The sequence below is a fragment of the Condylura cristata genome, unplaced genomic scaffold (assembly GCF_000260355.1).
Source record: "Condylura cristata isolate star-nosed mole 26May11 unplaced genomic scaffold, ConCri1.0 scaffold00024, whole genome shotgun sequence".
Taxonomy (NCBI): Eukaryota; Metazoa; Chordata; class Mammalia; order Eulipotyphla; family Talpidae; genus Condylura; species Condylura cristata.
Genome location: NW_004567125.1, coordinates 8,428,697 through 8,449,455, shown reverse-complemented (window position 1 = coordinate 8,449,455; position 20,759 = coordinate 8,428,697). Strand labels below are relative to the sequence as shown.

Genomic DNA, 20,759 nt, shown 5'->3' with positions numbered 1-20,759 from the left:
ATGGCCGTAGGTTAATTGGCTCAGTAGATGATATTCACCTTTACGTGCAAGATAGACACTTTTGCAGTTGACAATGGTGGTAGTCATGAGCAAAATGAAGTAGATTACATTAGAGCAACATGTTTTCTGCAAAGTGTGGTACAAAGAAAAAGGCTTATCATAGCAGGTGTGTAGACCTTGGCAAAAGTGACTAGCACAGAGGGTGTCTAAGAGTGTCACGTCAAGCAACAGCTTTCATTTTATGGCCATTAAAATAGTCAGCAAGCGGCCCTCCCTGGTGGCGCAGCGGGTTAAAGCACAGCACTGAGAATCTAAAGCCGCTTCCGCATGAGTTCGATTCCCGCCTGCCCCGGAGGTGACCACATGGTGTGGCAGACCTCTCCTGATCCGTCCGCTGCTCCCCTCAGCAGTGTACTTCCTCGATCTGCCTGTTCTGTTCCCGCTCTGTCTCTGGTGAAGCCTCTCACCGCTCCTGAGCCTCTGTCCTATACTCTGGTTCTGTATGCACAAATAAATAAATCTTTAAAAAAAAAAAAATAGTCAGCAAGCTTGGAGATGTTGAGTGGGCAGATGACATACCTGGTTTCTCCTGAATCTCTAAACCTGTTTCTGAAGGTAGAAATGATTATGAAGTTCTACTTGTATTTTGTTATGATTTATAGCAATAAAATAGCTTGTGCATGAGAGCAATCTTTCCAAATGAAACATACTATAAAATGGTACTGTACAAAGTTAAGGGTTAGTTCCTTGGAAATTTGACTTTCAAAAAGCTATTGTGACTGTTCCTGACATGCATGTACTGGTAGAAATTTTTTTAAGGCTGAGCTGTGGAGAGAGCATTGGAGAGAAATCAATTTCCTATGGCCAACCAGGGCCTATGATGAGGCTATTCTGTCTCTAAGGGAAAAAGTTCCATACACAGTTCCATTCAAAAAATATTCATGGTAACAAAATCACTAGTCACAGCATGAGAAATCTCCCTTCCCATAAATCACCACTTCCATCTAGCTGTTTTCAGCTGAAACTTTACAAATAATAATAATGACTGCTGTTCTCACACCACCTGTCTCTAATAGTATTTGCTTACTGACACCTTTCCTTACTTGTCCTTGACCCATTCACTATCCACAGTGACGAGTGATGAGGTGGATCAGAACTCTAACAACCATCTGCACACATGGACATTACAAAACAGGACATGCAACTCAGATATGTGAATAGCCCAAAAGTAATTTATGTATTATTTTTGACAAATAATAACATGATTTGGAGGACCAACAGGCTATTCTTGCATACTTTTGGATAGTAGCCAAGAAGAGATGGAAATATTCTGAACTGCATGAAAGAGAAGTACATTTAAGGTCATCAAATTAAAATATCCTTATTATTAAATATTTGGAAATATAAAATATCAGAAAGAAAGCCAGATCCCCTGTTATTATAAATATGACTTTGTATCTTGCTTTTTCTCTCCTTATCCAGGAGGATTTTCTCACATGTTTATATGGTCATTGGAAATATCAAATATTTGCTTCTTTCCAATTCTGTATATTTCTAGAGTATAGCTAATCAGTCTATTGTTGAACATTAATAATTTCTTATAAAAGTTATCTGAGGAAATATTTTTATCTAGATAGATTGAAAGAGAGGAAGGGAGGAAGACAGGTAAATATGCCAACTCTGGAAATATACCTGACTTGAAGGGCCTGGGAAGTAGTCTGGTTACAGTGATAGCTATCATTTTGTTTCCCACACCTCTTCACAGAAAGAAGTTCCCCAAATGCACAGTTTCAATAGAACCACTGTGGTCACACAGTTCATCTTGGTGGGCTTCTCCAGCCTGGGGGAGTTCCAGGTGCTACTTTTTGTCATCTTCCTCCTCCTGTACTTGACAATCCTGGTGGCTAATGCTACCATCATGACTGTCATCCACCTTAGCCGGCCCCTGCACACTCCCATGTATGGATTTCTCTTCATCCTCTCCTTCTCTGAAACCTGCTACACCTTCGTTATCATCCCTCAGCTGCTGGTCCACCTGCTTTCAGCCACCAAGACCATCTCTTTCATAGCCTGTGCCACACAGCTTTTCTTCTTCCTTGGCTTTGCCTGCACCAACTGTTTCCTCATTGCTGTGATGGGATATGATCGCTATGTGGCGATTTGCCACCCCCTGAGGTACACGCTCATCATGAAAAAGACACTAGGGTTGGGGCTAGTTTCTCTGTCGGGAGTCACAGGTTTCTTTATTGCTTTGGTGGCCACCAATCTCATTTGTGAGATGCCTTTTTGTGGTCCCAACAGGGTCAATCACTATTTCTGCGACATGGCACCTGTTATTAAGTTGGCTTGCACAGACACCCACGTAAAAGAGCTGGCTCTATTCAGCCTCAGCATCCTGGTTATTGTGGTGCCTTTTATATTAATTATCATCTCTTATGGCTTCATTGTTAACACCATTTTGAAGATTCCCTCAGCTGAGGGCAAAAGGAAGGCCTTTGCCACCTGCGCCTCCCACCTCACTGTGGTCTTTGTCCACTACGGCTGTGCTTCCGTCGTCTACCTTCGGCCCAAATCCAAGTCTGCCTCAGACAAGGATCAGTTGGTGGCAGTGACCTACACTGTGGTTACCCCCTTACTTAACCCTCTCATATACAGTCTGAGGAACCAGGAGGTAAAGACTGCTCTGAAAAGAGTTTTGGGGATGCCGGTGGCAAACAAGGTGACATAACAAAAAGTTTAAATTAACGGTACCAGCTGCAGAAGCCCAAGGCACTCTGACCCGTTGTCAGTCCAAACAGACTTGGACAACAGACCCAAGACAAAAACCATTGGTATCTTTTTCTTTTCTCCCCTCCCATAAAAGAGCAAGCCCATCTATATGTTACTTCAGAGCCTGATTAAAAACAAAGAAAACTCAACTTGGCAAAAAGAGAAAATCATGGTAGGCTTTTTGAAGGAAAGACACAATACTCAAAATGAGGATGGTAAGGACTGCTCTCAAGGTTGCATAGAAAAACAAGGATCTGAAGTTACTGGGAGCATCTTCCAGGACACAGGTATTTGCCAAGTAGAAAACCACTATGTACCAGATTCTGTGAGAAATAGGAAAATTAAGGTGAATAAATTGATGGTTCCTGGAGATGGAGGAGGAGGTGACTAGGAAGAGGAACAAGGGGAAAATATTACAATTATACCCAGATAATCAGAGCTGTTCAAAGGATGTAAACAGAGTCATGAAAGCCAAAAGAATAAATTTACCTCCTTCTGGAAAAAAAAAAAAAGAGTTGCAATAAGTGAGATGAGAGAAGAAGGGGGAAAAACTTGAATTGAGCATTACAGGGAACAAGGCCCCAGTTCTAAAGGAGCTGGATTTTCCAGTGACAAAAACATGGGTCAATGTTGATATTATCCTAATTGTAATTTTTTTTCAAAATTTAATACTAGGTTTATTATTATACTAATTATGAATGAAACACATTCCTTTTTTTTTTGTAGTTTTACTTTGTTTTCACAGTGATGGCTAAGTCTTTTAGTGGGTATGATTTTATTTTAATAAAGTAATTAGCCAACAATGAGACCGAGATCTTCAGGTTTGCTGGTAAAATAAAATAAAAATTAGTGCTCTGTAGGGACAGATTATCTTTAATCTTCTCACTGACAAACTTTATGATAGACACAATGTAAAAGCTTATATAAATCTAATTTTTTACTATAGTAATTTAAAATACAACTACTAAGTAGAATTGGTGTTCAAGCCCAACTATTGTTTTCAAGCCATGGAATGCAAGAAGTGATATTTTAAATTATTGGAAATGGTGAGAGCTTGATTTTATTCATTTGCAAAACTGTTTTTTTTTTTCTGAGTAAATATGTGCACCATCTAGTCATCACTGTGCTTTAAAATGTTGGGAGGTGCAACTGCTGTTAATCAGACCCCTTTTTTGCCCAGTGACCCAATCTATCCTAGAATGTAAAGCTTCTTTGTTAAAATTACACTGCAGCACACAAGTGAAAAACAACATTCTCATACAAAAAGGAAAGATTTTTACATCATAGTTTCACCAGAAGGCTCTATTCCCTCCATCCCTCCATAATAGCCCTGATTCCCTGGTGCAGTGAACACTCCTGTCCAGCAAATTAACTCGTCTGCAAATTAGTAGATTTTTTTCTGCATATTTCAGTCCTCACAAGATAATTCCTACATGTTTGTTCACAAAACCATTCATAATGATTGTATTTATTATTTTATCTTTTTCTACTTGTGAAATTTAATTTCGTACTATTTAACCCAGTGAGGTCTGATTGCAAAAGTGATTATTTTTTCTAATACAGCAGTTTGAATATTTTGGGAAAATAAAATATGTGCAATAAAAAACCCAGAAGAAGGGCCCTTTCTGGTGGCACAGTGGGTTAAAGCACAGCACTGAGAAGCTAAAGCCACTTCAGCATGAGTTCAATCCCCACCTGCCCTGGAGGTGACCCACATGGCACGGCAGACCTCTCCTGACCCGCCCGCTGCTCCCCTCAGCAGTGTACTTTGTCAGTCAGCCTGTTCTGCTCCCCACTCTGTCTCTGGTGAATCCTCTCTTGGCCCCTGCACCTCTGGCCTGTACCCCAGTTCTGTATGCACAAATAAATCTTAAAAAAAAAGAAGAAAACAAAATCAAACAATGAGAGTGTTATTTTCTCAGATGCTTGTCCAAGTGTCTCTTGAGTCCCTGCTCATCTTTAAATCCATCAGAACTGACCTAAGGCATGATCAGGACCTTGGGCTAAGGACACTCTCAAGAGTGCCAATCAAATAGCCCACTGCTTAAATTAAAGCCTCACACCTAAATGAAAATATGTATAAATAAGTGCATATTTGAGTGTTTGGGATTGAAATAAAGCATTTCAATCATATACAGCATTCTTTTGACTTTCTATCCTAACAATAATTTTAATTAATCAGTGAACCCCCTGATCCAGTCCCATATGCTGGAAGAGAGGTCTATGTTTTCAATGATATAAAAAGGTCGTTTTCTGTGGATGACAGATGTGTGAGCAAAAATAAGAAAGAAGCGTTGTGTTTAAACAGTGGGTGCACAGTTAAAGAAATTTCACTAGATCCCATTTAAGGCCATGAATGATACCGGTCTGGCTCTACAAGACAGGGGTGCTCACAGTCACTTGTGTGCCTGGGCTGTTCAGCCCCCACCCCTGTCTTGTCAAAAGTTCACACTTTCCTTCTTTGGTCTTCTAAGCCTAATTTTTCAGAAACCCTGGAGATCCATACTAGAAGTGAGTCAGAGTGGTCTCCACATAAAGCTCAGTGTGTCGGCTCTGCACTCGAGTCCTTCCAGCACTGGCGGTCAGCCGTCAGCCACCAGTGACAGAATTGCTGCTCAGGGTTGAGAGCTCCCAAGGGCTTCGCTCCTCCCAGAGGCCACACAGCGCTGCCTTTCTAAGCAGCATTAACACATTCCCAGATGAATCACGTCTTCTCGCCCTGGAACTCCTGGTCTCAGCATCTCCGCCTCAGGGTCGCGTTCACCGCCCCACTATCGGCTGCCACCTGCCTCAGGGACCCCGAAACCTAGTCTACTCAGTTGTATAAGCAGCTGAAACCCCACTTTACTCCATGGAGGTACTTGCCTAAAAAGAGATTTTCTCTGAAGCCTTCAAAAAACAAGAGATTTAATTCTTTGATTTAAAATGGCTTTGTCACTAGAAAACTGGTTGTCTCAAGAGACCCATACATGAAGAGAGTAGCATATTACATCCATAAAGTCAGGTAGTTTTAAATAGTCTTAAGTAGCAGTTATGTCAGACTTCTGGAGAAAATACGGTCTATGCACTAGTGTTTAGTGTTGGACATAAAACCCAGTCACTTTTTAATTAATTCAATAAATGCGTGAAGCATAAAGTCCACTTCAGGAGCATCCTACTTAATGACTGTTATTCCTAGTGTATAAAATTTTTAGTTTTCCTAATCTTTATATTCAGGAACTTTAAATTCTCCACTGTTTTAGCCGCTCCTAACTTTATCAGGAAGGCATATAAGAGAGAAGCTCTGCAGAGTTACCAAGGTGACTTTTCTGTTCACCATGGCTAGTTTTCCTGAAAAACAGCATTGAAGGCAAAGTTAAATCCACTAAATAAATCTAGTACATAGCTAAAGAAATGCCAACTAGTTTATTTTCTCTTTATAACCAAATTACACACTATATGCAATCTGTGACTATGGACATAAGCACTTTCTCAAACCAGTAAAAAGAAACATGGTAAAAATAGAGGAAAATGATTTAGATGCCATTGGTCATGAACTAAACAAGGACTCGTTGAACTGCACCTATAATGCCACTAGACACTCTGTAATCCCTTCAATTGAAAACAATTGTGTGTGTGTAAAGGTGATTTCACATATTGTGCACATTGCTTTTAATAGATTGTCAACCTCTCTTTCAATAGATAAACAAGAGTGATTAAACTGATTAACTATAGCCATACCACCTGTCAGGTCAAGTTTCTGACTTCTTTGTATACAGAATAATGTTTTTTTCTTATTTAACAAGAGACCCATCAAAACTCTATTCTAGAGGAAAACAAAACTAATTTTACATAACATTAAAAGGAGTGTGTTTCTTTTGTCATTTGAAGCATAAATGCTGAAGGAAGAAGAGGCACCAGCCATTCAAAAAACACTTTAAATGTTTTATTTAAAAGGGGTGGAAATGCATTTTTGGAAGAAGATATAACAGTTCTAGGTTTTTATATCCCCCACAAAAAGGAAAGACCTGCTTCAAGATTAGATGTGTCCCTGGGAGATCAAGAACAAGTGCCTTGTTATCTAACTTAACATGAGAGAGCTGATGTAGGTGACTGAGGCACTGACCTCAAGTATTGCAGCAGAGAGAAAGATGACTTCACTTCAAATGATATGGAAGCAAGGACTCAACATATTTTCTTTTGAATCACTTGGGAGAAAAAGTCAATCTGAAATCACTTTAAATGGACATTATATAGCATAACTGCTAAAAGAGATTTGAAAAGTGATGGCCTTTCAGAATTAGAGATGAATGCATAACCTGTCAATCAGATGTGGCTACAAATCCATCACTAGAAAGGGGTAGAGAATACTTTTAGAACCCCATAAGATCTACCCACATGAGAAAGACTCAAGCCCCCAAGTGCAAAACCTAATAGCATGACAGGATACACCAGGCAGCCAGGTGAGAACCTTCTTCCACCTGCTCCTTTTCCCTCCATAGTAACTCTGAGAATCAGTCCCTGAGGAGAAAGGGTGACTGACAGAGCTAGTATACGTCAGCCCCCACTCTCTCCTGTGTAGTCTTCATGAAGACTAGCATCATGGGAAGAGCAAAGCTGTAGCTTTCAATGAAATTTAGACTTATCGTTATTGTGATATCAAGAAATGTATTTGAGGAGTTCCCTAGAGGCCATTGGAAAAGCTGAAAAAAAGACTCAACTGAATTGGTTTTAAAGGGCTTCTGGGGAGAAAAACATTTTTCAAGAAGTGCACCTTACAGAGTTCTTCAATTTCAGTAAGTCAGTTACAGATATAATCTGCATGTAACAAGGTGTCATTGCTCTCCATAAAATCTAAAATTTCATGTTTCAATGATGTAATTTTAGAGTTTCTTTCTTTCCCAGAACTTTTCTAATAGCAACTTGGACATCCTTGTTTCTGAGGCTGTACACCATGGGGTTTAATAATGGAGTGACAATGGTGTATGTCACTGTTACCAGCCTGTCCTTGTTGGACACATAGTTTGCCGTTGGCCGCAGGTAGATGTAGGAAGCACAGCCGTAGTGAATAATGACAACGGTGAGATGAGAGGCGCAAGTAGAAAAGGCTTTCCGTTTGCCTTCAGCAGAGGGGATCTTCAGGATCGTCCTCAGAATGCAGAAATAAGAAACACAAATGAATGAAAATGGGACCACAAGTACTAGAACCCCACAGATGAATATGACAAATTCATGAGCATCTGTATTGGTGCAAGCCAGGCGAATGACTGGCGAGATGTCACAAAAGTAATGGTTCACCTTGTTGGCACTACAGAAGGGAAGGCTGAAAACTAGATTTACTATTGTGAGTGAGGCTAAGAAGCCTCCAATACCACAGGCAACTGCCAGCCTCCCGCACATCTGCCAACTCATGAGGATGGGGTAGTGCAGAGGGTGGCAGATGGCAGTGTAGCGATCATAGCCCATCACCCCCAGGAGCAGGCAGTTGGTAATGGCAAAGCCAAGGAAGAAGTACATTTGAGTGGCACAGCAGATGAAGGAGATGGTCCTGGCCACAGAGAGGAGATTGATGAGCATCTTGGGTAGAATGACAAAGGTGTAGCAGGTCTCTGATGTTGAGAGGATGCCCAGGAAGAAGTACATTGGTATGTGGAGGCTTTGATCCAGGCGAATGACACTGATAATGGTGGCATTACCACTGAGAATGAGTAGATACAGAAAGAGAAAAACTACAAAAAGGACAAGCTGGATTTCTCCAAGGCTGGAAAAACCCAGCAACAAGAATTCCGTGACCAAGGTCAGGTTTTCTGTCAACACCTGAGAAAGAAGGGAAGATGTAAGACAAGTTGAGGTGCATGGATACAAGAATCTGGAGAGTGCAAAGCTGTGATCCTTTCTGGAGGTGCTTGGAAGATTCTTGCCTTTTACTTGCCTTTTCCATTTCTACTAGACTCTCATATTTCACTGATTCATGGTCTCCCTCCTGCATCTTCAAAGGTGATAAAAGTATATCTCTGTCTCTAACTCTCTATTCTCTCTTCATTATTAAGAAACCTTTGTTTACTCTGGTCATACCTGAGCAATACAGGATACTCTTTCTTTTGAAAGTCAGCAGATTAGCAACTTTCATTCTATCTGAAATCTTAGTCCTCCTTTTTTCTATAATCTAACATATTCACAGGTTCCAATATATAGAAACAAGGATATCTTTGGGGGTCCCATAATCCAAATTACTACAACTATCAGTGCACTGTCCAAACTGAAATAAAGCAAATATTTATATTGTAAATGCATCGAAATATATTTAGAGTAAGATATAACAAATGAGTGTAAAATATATACACAGAAAACTACTAAACACTGCCAAGAGAAATAAAGAAGACTTATATCAAGAGATAGCTATGTTCATGCTTAGAAAAATTGACATTATTAAGGGGCAATTCTGAAAAAAAATGATTTATATCATCTATATGTCCTGATTTCTATCTATGCCCTGCATGACTCTTATAAAAATTAAGAAATGAGAAAAATTACACAGAAAGGATCCAGAATAGTCAAATATTTTGTAGGAAAAAAAAAAACAGCAAAAGGGCCCTCGCTAGTGGCACAGCGGATTAAAGCCCAGCACCAAGAAGGGAAAGCCACTTCAGCAGGAGTTTGATTCCCACCTCAGAGGTGACCCACATGATGGGGCAGACCTCTCCTGAGCGCCCCCTCCTCCCCTCAGCAGTGTACGTCATCATCAGCCTGTTCTGCTCCCCACTCTGTCTCTGGTGAATCCTCTCACTGTCCCTGCACTTCCGGCCTGTACCCCAGCTCTTTATGAATAAATCAATCTTAAAAAAATAAAAGAAAAGAACAGCAAAGATGGAAGCTTTAGATTTCTTATTTTGAGACTCATTCTAAAGATACAGTAATTGAGATAGCATGTTGCTGGTATATATTACATCATTGAGAGTCCAAAACCACACCCTCAACTATCCATTATGAAAATGAACATCACACCTCACCCAGAAAAAAATACATTTGCAAAATATAAATCTGATAAGGAATATGTACGCAAAATAGATAAGTAAATCTTACATAAGTAATGAGATAAATAGCAAGTTAAAAAATGAGCAAACACTTTTAACAATATTTCACCAAAGTCTATTAGTGGCTAATAGGTAAGTGGACTAGGATCAATACTATTAGTCACTAAATAAATGCAAATTCAATGGATATGAGATAACTGTTCACTTGCACAAGATAATACCTAAATAATAGACACCACCGATGCTACGAAGGAGCGAGGTAAATAAGCAACACTCACATTTAAGGCTATGGATTTCTTCAGTGTGACATAGTAAGAGTGGCTGCATCTTATACCTTTGTCAATACCCATACAACATTCAAAATCAAGAGTGAAACAATGTGAAGATTGGAGTTTGGGTGATAATGACATATCTATGTAGGTTACACATCAGCTGTAACAAATAACCTCAAGATCACAAAGATGAGGTACATATATGCAATGGAATACTATTCAGCAATGTAAAAGATGAACTCATGCCATTCACAGCTACATGGATGGAGTTCTAAGGGATTGTGCTCTATGAAATACATCAGAAGGAAAAAGAAAAATGTCAGTTATTTCACTTGTTGGAGGAAAACAGAGGAACATAATAAGGGACCAGGGAAAAAATAACAACAATTTAAAAACACACAACAATTTAAAAAAGAAACCGATGGCTACACTCAGAGTAACCCTGCTGAGGGAATGAGATAGGAATCAAACGAAGGCAGAAGGAGCACAAGGGACGATAGATGGTGCACAGCTGAATTTGTGGTGGAATTCTCTGGGGACTACACCAGAGGGAAAAAAGAAAACATGTTAAAAAAAAAAACAATTATTTTAAAGACATATTAACTAATTAATTAAATATTATAAATTTTAATTTATAGGTACAATTATGGAGGGATTCTGGGGTGGGGAAACAGATGTATAGAACTCTGTATTTTCCATTCAATTTTGCTGTGAATCAATAATTCTCTTTTTAGAAGTATTACTAGAAATAATAATAATAGACAGCAAAAGGTGGGGTGAGGAGTAGACAGTCTGAAACAGTCATGTAGTGCTGGTGGTGGTGTAAAATATTCACCACTTTAGAAACCTTTGGCAGTTTCTCTAATAGTGAAAATAATAGGTAAGAACACAGCACTTTTCATCACTTTTTATCAAAGGAGAAATGCATCCTATTCACTCAAAGATTTATTTTTAATCTCTGTTGTGGCATATTAAAATAGACCAAATATGGAATCTGAACAATTATTTATTAATTCATGAGCTGATAAACGTACTTTTTATAGCCATAAAATTGTATACTACTCAGTATTAAAAAGAAATGAATTATTGGTTTGTAGCACAAGGTAAATTATCTTCAAAAGCATTGGAACTGAAAGTAGCCAAATGCCAAAGTATACATACTGCAAATTTTATTTAGATAAAGTGTTCAACAAGGAAAAATCTACCAGCATGCAGAACAGATTAGCTGAAACCTTGGAATGAGGGTACAATGTGCGAAAGACAACAAGCATTTGAGAACCGAGTAAGGCTGGGTTTTGTGGTGATTATATACATCTAGCACTATATGGAATTAAACTGAATGAATTTTATGATATGTTAACAACTATTTTAAAGTTCTTTGGAGCAAATATATGTGTAACTTCTATAGACATGTTGCAAGAAAATTAAAGGATTAAGAAGCAAGGTATTCCTTGAAGAATGAAAAATTAAGTCTCAGTGTCATAGTAGTTAAAGAACCAAAAATATGTATAAAACACCTACTTGCAACAAAAGCACCATTAGAAACATTAAAAAGAAAAATACAAATGGAAAAGTATCCCCGAAAGTACAGTCTTCACACTACACTAAGGAAAAACAGGCATAGAATAAGCTCAGGGCGAATCCAGCAAGGTGGCCGCAAAGGCCACGGGCCGCCTCCTCCACACATTCCTAACTAACAAAGTCAGGAACCCCTGAAAGATAAACAGGACCACAGCCTGCTCAGGAGCTGAGGGGCCATACACAAGGCTGGAAGAACGTTCACTGGTTGTGTTGCTGTGATACCAGCGCAGTACAACTTAGGCAAACCCTGTTCATGACGCCTTAGGAAAAAAGGGGGCGGGGTGTTATAATTCAGTTTCTCACTACACTCCAAGTTAATATTTCCAGTTCAATATTTTATCCCAATATCGTAAGTGCAGGAAATCCACACAGCTCACTGGCACCCACTGAGCCCTGACAATGGCGCAGCTCATTGTCCCTTTTGGGCAGATCCTCCCTCTCTCCTTGACTCAGTAAGCAAATCACCCACTAGCCAATGCCACCCAAGGCACTTCTCGCAGTTCAACAAACATTTCTCGGGTACAGACTAATCAACCAGGGTGCAGATGCCTGCCCTTGTGAAAAAGACCTTGTAGAAATTCTCCATTCTAGACAATCAGAATGATGGAAAAGGCGAAGAAAAACATTCGTGGAGGTGTTTGATCTCTCTTTCTCAGCACTGGAGGAGTTCTTACAATACACGGCTCATTTGGTGTCCCTGTCACAAGCTCACATGCCAGGAACCCGTGTACTCACACATCTCAGAGATTCTAGCAAATAGCAAGTATCAAAAGCTATGTGAGAAAACCAGTGTTAAACTCAGCACAGACACAAGTCCCTGCAGCTGGCCTGTGGGCATCTGCCATATAACTGGTAAAGGTAGTCAATGTGCATGGAAGAGAGACACTTGCATTGCAAAGACACTGCTAGATGTGGAATTAAAAGACAAGACATTCCGTCTTGTTTCAACATTGCCTTTGATTCTATACCTTAATCATCTGAGTCTTCGCTTTCTCCTCTGGAATTTAGGGTACTGTGAGGATTAAAGAGAGCATGAGCAAAAACCAAAACTTCAAATTAAACCTAAGTTGTCCCAAGCAAATAACGTCTTGCCTTCCTTAAGTGCTATGGAAACTGTGGACAGTAGAATTGCCTGTTTTGTTTTGTGATGCCAGTGAGAGTCTTAAGCTTGGATGCCCAAGGCACCCTTTACAATGAGACACCCACCTCAAAGAGGGCTCGCTGGAATGAACACATGCCAGCCAAGACCTGGACACAGACCAGGCTTCCCCCCTCCACTGGGTGCTTTTGTTTTAGGAGCTCATGGCTGATTCAGTAACTGGCCATTTGGGTGACTGTTCTTCTCTTCCTGTGTGTTAATCTCGCTCTTAGATTTTAAGTTCAACCATGAAGAGTAAGCCCACGAAACCCTAAACCCCCACCTCCACCCCAATAAAAGCAGGACCCCTTTCTCTCACACTCTCTCACTCACTCAAAAGCACATGCACATCTCTCTCTCTCTCCCTCACACAAACGCCACACACACACAAATTCCTGTGTAACCCTCAGTGTGATGTGGAATTTCCAGAAGCTATGAGCACGGTCCCTGATAGGTCTTTCTCAGGGCACCTTACACTCACAGTAAGACCGTGTCAGCCTCCCACATTACAGGCTAACCGACAGCCTGAGACCGACATGATGCACACCTCCCGTCACCATTTGCACCTTCTCTCACTCTTTCCTTTCCCCCAACCTTGAAACCTCATCCGGGGCATCAACTTGTCTCCCCACCCATCCACCAGCCCTCTGCCACCTTGAGGCTTTACCAGCATGCCCACATACACACCGTGTGTAAAGCTCTCTGCAATTTCTGAGTTGACCATGAGATGAAAGGTTTACTTAATAATTACCCATGAGATGCATAAGTACACTGTGAGAGTTTGGACAATAGAGTGAGTCATTTCCCTGGAGCTGCCTATGAAATAGGAGACCAAGTCAGCCATGTGAAAGGTTCACACTTCCCCAAAATCTGAGTCCTGAGATACAGGGGAATGGAGTCATCCTGCTGCCTACTGGTGGCCCAGGGCCTCTACGGAAACAGTCAAGCAGCTGGCTGCAAATAGCACCCTTCTAGCTATTACACATCTTCCTCCCACTATCTCAACAACATTGTCCAAACCAGTCACGGAGACTCACCTCCCTACCCAGTACAGAACTCATTGCGCCTCTTCTGTAGGACACGGCCCAACAACAACCCCAATGAGTGTCACCCGTAGTCATTTTTCAGGTTATCACAACTCGTGTAAATCCCTTGCTTAGTAATTTCACTGCTCTGCACCCTAGGGTGCTATTACTACATGGCCCCTCATGTATGGCCTGCTTACTCTCAATTAGCAGCTATGCTCCAAGGGGGAGCTGGACCTCAAGGCTCTCTTGTCAAAGACAAAGCACATACTAGACTAGGGGAATTCATTAGAGGGAACTGGGAGTTAGGCTACCTGGTGAGTGAGTCATGCAAAGTTACAGGCTCCCGGATGCCATCAGCAGAAAGGCCTGGTAGCCCCTCACAGGTCCCCTCCTGCTGTTCTTGCTCTTCCTCCTCTAGTTGGAGGGAAGAGCTCCCTGTCCTTTTCCACCCTGTGCTCTAGCCTATGTTTCAAAGAGGGGAGTGTGCTTAGAGAAAACCAAGCTATGTGCAGGCATAGATCCTGCAGATATCGGGCAAAGAGCAAATCCAGGAGTGCAGTGTGGTGAGAGAACGCTCAGTTACAGGAGGAGAGACACATCTACATATTTATTTCTTCTAAAAGGATCTATTTCATTTTATTTCTATCATGAAATGTTATATTACAATGACGTGGGCTCAAACAAGGATCATCCCCTCTTTGTCCCAATGTCCCCAGTCCTGGTGTGCAGACAGAGGAAGCACTGCCCTGAGGGTTGTGGGAGCGGTACACGTGAGATGACCTGTCACGGTACTAGCTTATAGAGAATAGGACGAGATGTAGGGGGCAATAATCCTTTGGTGAGGTTGTGCTTGCTTCTGAAGAAATTATTTTTTTGAGAGACGTTCTGAGGTATAGTCCAAAGATGTGGGGTATAGGGAGGTGAGGGTTAGAGGATTCACCACAGACAGAGCGGGGTGCAGAACAGGCAGCTCTACTGAAACCTACTGCTCCCCTGAGCAGTGGGCAGACAGGACAGGTCTCTGCATTCTTTGTGGGTCAGCTCCCTGGCCTGCGATCGAATCAGACTGTATTGGTCATAGCGCTGACACTTAGACCAAGCCAGCATGGAGGGTCACTAACATATAGTTTCTTAGACTGTTATTGCTAGTTTGATACTTTTTTAATTCAACATCTAAGTGACACCAAACTATATTTTTCTAGTTATTAAAGGATAGAAACAACCTGCCACATATGACCATATGGGTGAGCCTTGAGCACACTGTACTAATGGTGTCACTCAAGTATACATAACAGACTTATTCATGACAGTCTAGCTATACAGACTGCCAGTATTTTCCTAGCAGAATACTCCAGACTGCTAGGCATGTAGAAATCACGCCTTATTATTATAGCAGAGGTGGGGGTTAGGCTGAGTCTACTCTTTCTCCTCACTTATAATAGCCTTCGACAAAATTCTTCTTGGAATGCTTAACATTGTCTGGCATAGATTTTGCTTCATTATAGGAAACTCAATCACTTATATGCTCTTTCTCCAGAAAAAGAGCAAGCTCTCTTCGAAAGGAGTTCACTATAGAAGACTGAGGAAAAGGTTCCCTAAAAGTTAAATGTGGAAGTTTCTCAAGAGACCCATACATGAAGAGAACAATAGCAAATTACATCCATAAAGTCAGGTAGATTTGAAGTATTAAGTGGCATTTATGTCAGACTTCTGGAGAAAATACGGTCTATGCACTAATGTTTAGTGTTGGACACAAAGCTTAGTCACTTTTTATTCAAGTCAATGAAGGGGTGAAGCATAAAGTCCACTTCGGGAGCATCCAACTTAAGGACTGCTATTCCTAGTGTATAAAATTTTTAGTTTTCCTAATCTTTCTATTCAGGAACTTTAAATTCTCCACTGTTATAGCCATTCCTAACTTTGTCAGGAAGGCACGTAACAGAGAAGCTCCGCCCAAGTTAGCTGTGTGAGCCCACAAAACCAGGGTGACTTTTCTGTTCACCATGGCTAGTTTTCCTGAAAAACAACACTGAAGGGGTGGTAAATCCCCTAATAAATCTAGTACACAGCTGAAGGAATGCCAGATTACAAAATGTATACAATCTGTGACTATAGACATAAGCAATTTCTCAAACCAGTAGAAAGCTTTTATTTTTCAGCTTTTATGCCTCAGATGAAAAAAGAAACACTCCTTAATTTTACATACTATGTAAAATTAACAAATTAATTTTGTCTTTCCTCTAGAATTGAGTTTTTGTGTTTCCTCTAGAAAAGATACATGTTTAATATAGAGGAAACTGATTTAGATGCCATTGGTGGCAAACTGAACAAGGACTCCACTAACTGGGCCTAAAATGTGACTAGATACTCTGTAATCCCTTCAGCTGAAAGCAACTTTCTTCTCTCTGTGTATAAAGGTGATTTCATATATTGTGCACATTGCTCTTAGCAGATTGTCAAACTTCTCTTTCAATAGATAAACCAGAGTAATTAAACTGATTAACTATAACCATACCACCTGTCAGGTTGAGTTTCTCACTCTGTCTACAAAATAAAGTTTTGCACCCCTTCTTTAACAAGGGACCCATCAAAGCTCTATTCTAGAGGAAAAACAAAACTAATTTTACCTAACATAAAAAGGAGTGTGTTTCTTTTGTCATTTGAGGTATAAATGCTGAAGGAAGAAGAGGCACCAGCCATTCAAAAAAACATTTTAAATGTTTTATTTAAAAGGGGTGGAAATGCATTTTTGGAAGAAGATATTGGAGTTCTACGTTTGTATCTCCTCCACAAAAAGGAAAGACATGCTTCAAGATTAGATGTGTGCTCGGGAGATTAAGAACAAGTGCCTTGTTATCTGACTTGACATGAGAGAGCTGACGTAGGTGACTGAGGCACTGATCTCAAGTATCGCAACAGAGAGAAAGATGACTGTGCTTCAAACAATATGGAAGCAATGATTCAACATATATTCTTTTGAATCACTTGGGAGAAAAAGTCAATCTGAAATCACTTTAAAGGGACATTATATAGCATAATTGCCAACAGAGATTTGACCAAGAAAAGTGATGGCCTTTCAGAATTAGACAAATGTATAACCTGTCAACCAGATGTCACTACAAGCCTATCACCTGAAAGGAGTAAAAGCTCAAAGTAGAGTATACGTCTAGAACCACACAAGATGTCCCCACAAGAGAAAGACTCAGTGCTCTCAAGTGCAAAACCTGGTAGCATGAAGGGACACCACAGACAGTCAGGTGAGAACCTTCTTCCACCTGCACAGTCAAGTGAGAACCTTCGTCCACCTGCTCCTTCTCCCTCCATAGTAACTCTGAGGATCAGTCATTGAGGAGAAAGGATATATGACATATACTAAAAAGCTAGTATATGTCAGCCCCCACTCTCTCCTGTGTAGTCTTCATGAAGACTAGCATCACGGGAAGAGCAAAGCTGTAGCTTTCAATGAAATTTAGACTTACAGTTATTGTGATATCAAGAACATGTATTTGAGGAGTTCCCTAGAGGCCACTGGAAAAGCTGAAAAAAGACTCAACTGAATTGGTTTTAAAGGGCTTCTGGGGAGAAAAACATTTTTCAAGAAGTGCACCTTACAGAGTTCTTCAATTTCAGTAAGTCAGTTACAGATATAATCTGCATGTAACAAGGTGTCATTGCTCTCCATAAAATCTAAAATTTCATGTTTCAATGATGTAATTTTAGAGTTTCTTTCTTTCCCAGAACTTTTCTAATAGCAACTTGGACATCCTTGTTTCTGAGGCTGTACACCATGGGGTTTAATAATGGAGTGACAATGGTGTATGTCACTGTTACCAGCCTGTCCTTGTTGGACACATAGTTTGCCGTTGGCCGCAGGTAGATGTAGGAAGCACAGCCGTAGTGAATAATGACAACGGTGAGATGAGAGGCGCAAGTAGAAAAGGCTTTCCGTTTGCCTTCAGCAGAGGGGATCTTCAGGATCGTCCTCAGAATGCAGAAATAAGAAACACAAATGAATGAAAATGGGACCACAAGTACTAGAACCCCACAGATGAATATGACAAATTCATGAGCATCTGTATTGGTGCAAGCCAGGCGAATGACTGGCGAGATGTCACAAAAGTAATGGTTCACCTTGTTGGCACTACAGAAGGGAAGGCTGAAAACTAGATTTACTATTGTGAGTGAGGCTAAGAAGCCTCCAATACCACAGGCAACTGCCAGCCTCCCGCACATCTGCCAACTCATGAGGATGGGGTAGTGCAGAGGGTGGCAGATGGCAGCGTAGCGATCATAGCCCATCACCCCCAGGAGCAGGCAGTTGGTAATGGCAAAGCCAAGGAAGAAGTACATCTGAGTGGCACAGCAGATGAAGGAGATGGTCCTGGCCACAGAGAGGAGATTGATGAGCATCTTGGGTAGAATGACAAAGGTGTAGCAGGTCTCTGATGTTGAGAGGATGCCCAGGAAGAAGTACATTGGTGTGTGGAGGCTTTGATCCAGGCGAATGACACTGATAATGGTGGCATTACCACTGAGAATGAGTAGATACAGAAAGAGAAAAACTACAAAAAGGACAAGCTGGATTTCTCCAAGGCTGGAAAAACCCAGCAACAGGAATTCCGTGACCAAGGTCAGGTTTTCTGTCAACACCTGAGAAAGAAGGGAAGATGTAAGACAAGTTGAGGTGCATGGATACAAGAATCTAGAGGGTGCAAAGCTGTGATCCTTTCTGGAGGTGCTTGGAAGATTCTTGCCTTTTCCATTTCTACTAGACTCTCATATTTCACTGACTCATGGTCTCCCTCCTGCATCTTCAAAGGTGATAAAAGTATATCTCTGTCTCTGACTCTCTATTCTCTCTTCCATTAAGAAACCTTTGTTTACTCTGGTCATACCTGAGCAATACAGGATACTCTTTCTTTTGAAAGTCAGCAGATTAGCAACTTTCATTCTATCTGAAATCTTAGTCCTCCTTTTTTCTATAATCTAACATATTCACAGGTTCCAATAATTAGAAATATGGAAATCTTTGGGGGTGCCATTTTCCTACTACCACTAGCATGTATTGTCTAAAACCAAAATAAAGAAAATAACTATTTTAATTGCATCAAAATGTACTTAGTCAGATATTACGAATGAGTGCAAGATATACACACAGAAAACTACTAAACATTGCCAAGAGATAAAAGAAGATTTATATCAAAAGATAACCATGTTCATGCTTAGAAGAATCGACATTATTAAGGGGCAACATTGTAAAAATTGATCTATAAGTTCTATCACTCCCCAGTAGGAATCTCATAAAAATTAAGAAATGAGAAAAAAATTACATAGAAAGGGACAAGAATGGTCAAATATTTTGTGATAAAGAACAGCAAAGCTGGGAGACTTAACTTTCTTATTTTGAAATTCACTCTAAAGATATAGTAATCAAGATAGTGTGGTGCTGGCATATAATTACATACATGCATGGCAGCGTTGAGAGTCCAAAACCATAAACTTAACAACCCATTATGAAAATGATAATGCACTACACCCATATATCAGATATATTTTGCAAAATATGTCTAATCAGTGATATGTAGCAGAAATAAATAGGTAACACTTCCATAAGTAATAAGATAAATAGGCAGTAATAATGGGCAAACACTATAAATACATTTCAACAAAGTCTATCAGTGGCTAATAGGCATATGACACTAAGACCAATATCATCAGTCATTAGAGAAATGCAAATTCAAATAGCTATGGAATAACTGTTCATCTGCACTAGACCATAATTAGTAACATACACACAGTGGCTGAGGGGGAGCAAGGTGAATAAGCAATACTCACATTTAAGGCTATGGAATTCTTCAGTGTGACACAGTAACAGTGGCTGCATGTTATACCTTCGTGAATACCCATACCATGTACAAATTCATGAGGGAAACAATGTGAAGATTGAAGCTTTGTGATAATGATATATCTATGTAGGTTGTACATCAGCTGTAACAATAACCTCAGGATCAAGGAGATGTGGTACATAGACACAGTGGAATACTATTCAGCAACAACAACAAAAAAAAAAGATAAATTCATGCCATTCATGATCTCCATCCAATATGGGTGGAGCTCTAAGGGATTATGCTCTATGAAATACATCAAAAGAAAAAGAAAAAATGTCAGATGTTAAACTTATTGGAAGAATATAGAGGAACAAAATGAGGCATTAGGGGGAAAACAATAACAATTTAAAAACACAAAACAACAAAAAAGAAACAGATTGTATAACTTAGAGACATTCAACCAGAGGGGTGGGAGAGGAGACAAAAATGAGGGCTGAAGGAGAACAAGGGAGGATAGATGGTGCACAAGTGAATTTGTGGTGGAAATTCTATGGGGACTACACCTGAGGAAAAAAAGAAAACACTGGGTAAAAAAAAAAAATTTAATACATATTATCTAATTAATTAAATATATGAAGAGGTTCTGGGGTGGGGGAACAGATGTATGGAACTCTGTATTTTCCATTTAACTTTGCTGTGAATCAATAATGCCCTTTTTAGAAGTATATCTAAAAATAAAAACAATAACAGACAACAAAAGTTGGGGTGAGGAGCAGACAGTCTGAAATTGTCATGTAGTGCTGGTGGAGGTGTAAAAATATTCAGTCACTTTAAAAAACTTTGGCAGTTTATCTTATAGTTAAAGTAAACAAATTAGAACACAGCACTTTCATCACTACGACTATCAAAGGAGAATGGATGCTATTCACACCAAGATTTTTTTTTAATTCCCTAGTTGCATATCAAAACAGTCCAAGGATGGAGACAAAACAATTATTTATTAATTTATGAGCTGATAAACATCATTTGCTATAGCCATAAAATTGCATAGTACTTAGCATGAAAAAGACATGAACTGGCAGCTCTTCCTGCCCATTTGTGCCTATGCAAGTACTTTTCCTCTCCTGTAC

At 40.1% G+C, this 20,759-nt stretch overlaps 3 protein-coding genes across 3 annotated transcripts in view; 1 reads left to right on the top strand and 2 right to left on the bottom strand.

Moving 5' to 3' along the window:
- Window positions 1-1,780: 1,780 nt before the first annotated feature.
- On the top strand, window positions 1,781-2,728 carry LOC101618690 (olfactory receptor 10T2). Its single transcript, XM_004688353.1, has one exon. The coding sequence runs from the start codon at window positions 1,781-1,783 to the stop codon at window positions 2,726-2,728; it is 948 nt and encodes a 315-aa protein (XP_004688410.1).
- Window positions 2,729-7,617: 4,889 nt separating this feature from the next.
- On the bottom strand, window positions 7,618-8,737 carry LOC101622349 (olfactory receptor 10R2-like). The gene is given in 2 exon segments (XM_012728896.1): window positions 7,618-8,568; window positions 8,570-8,737. Coding segments are annotated over 2 exon segments (1,119 nt in total).
- Window positions 8,738-17,503: 8,766 nt separating this feature from the next.
- The window catches only part of LOC101622126 (olfactory receptor 10R2-like), a 9,105-nt gene continuing 5,849 nt past the window's right edge, over window positions 17,504-20,759 (bottom strand). The window contains 2 exon segments of the mRNA XM_012728895.1: window positions 17,504-18,454; window positions 18,456-18,503. Coding sequence (XP_012584349.1) covers window positions 17,504-18,454; window positions 18,456-18,503 — 999 coding nt within the window.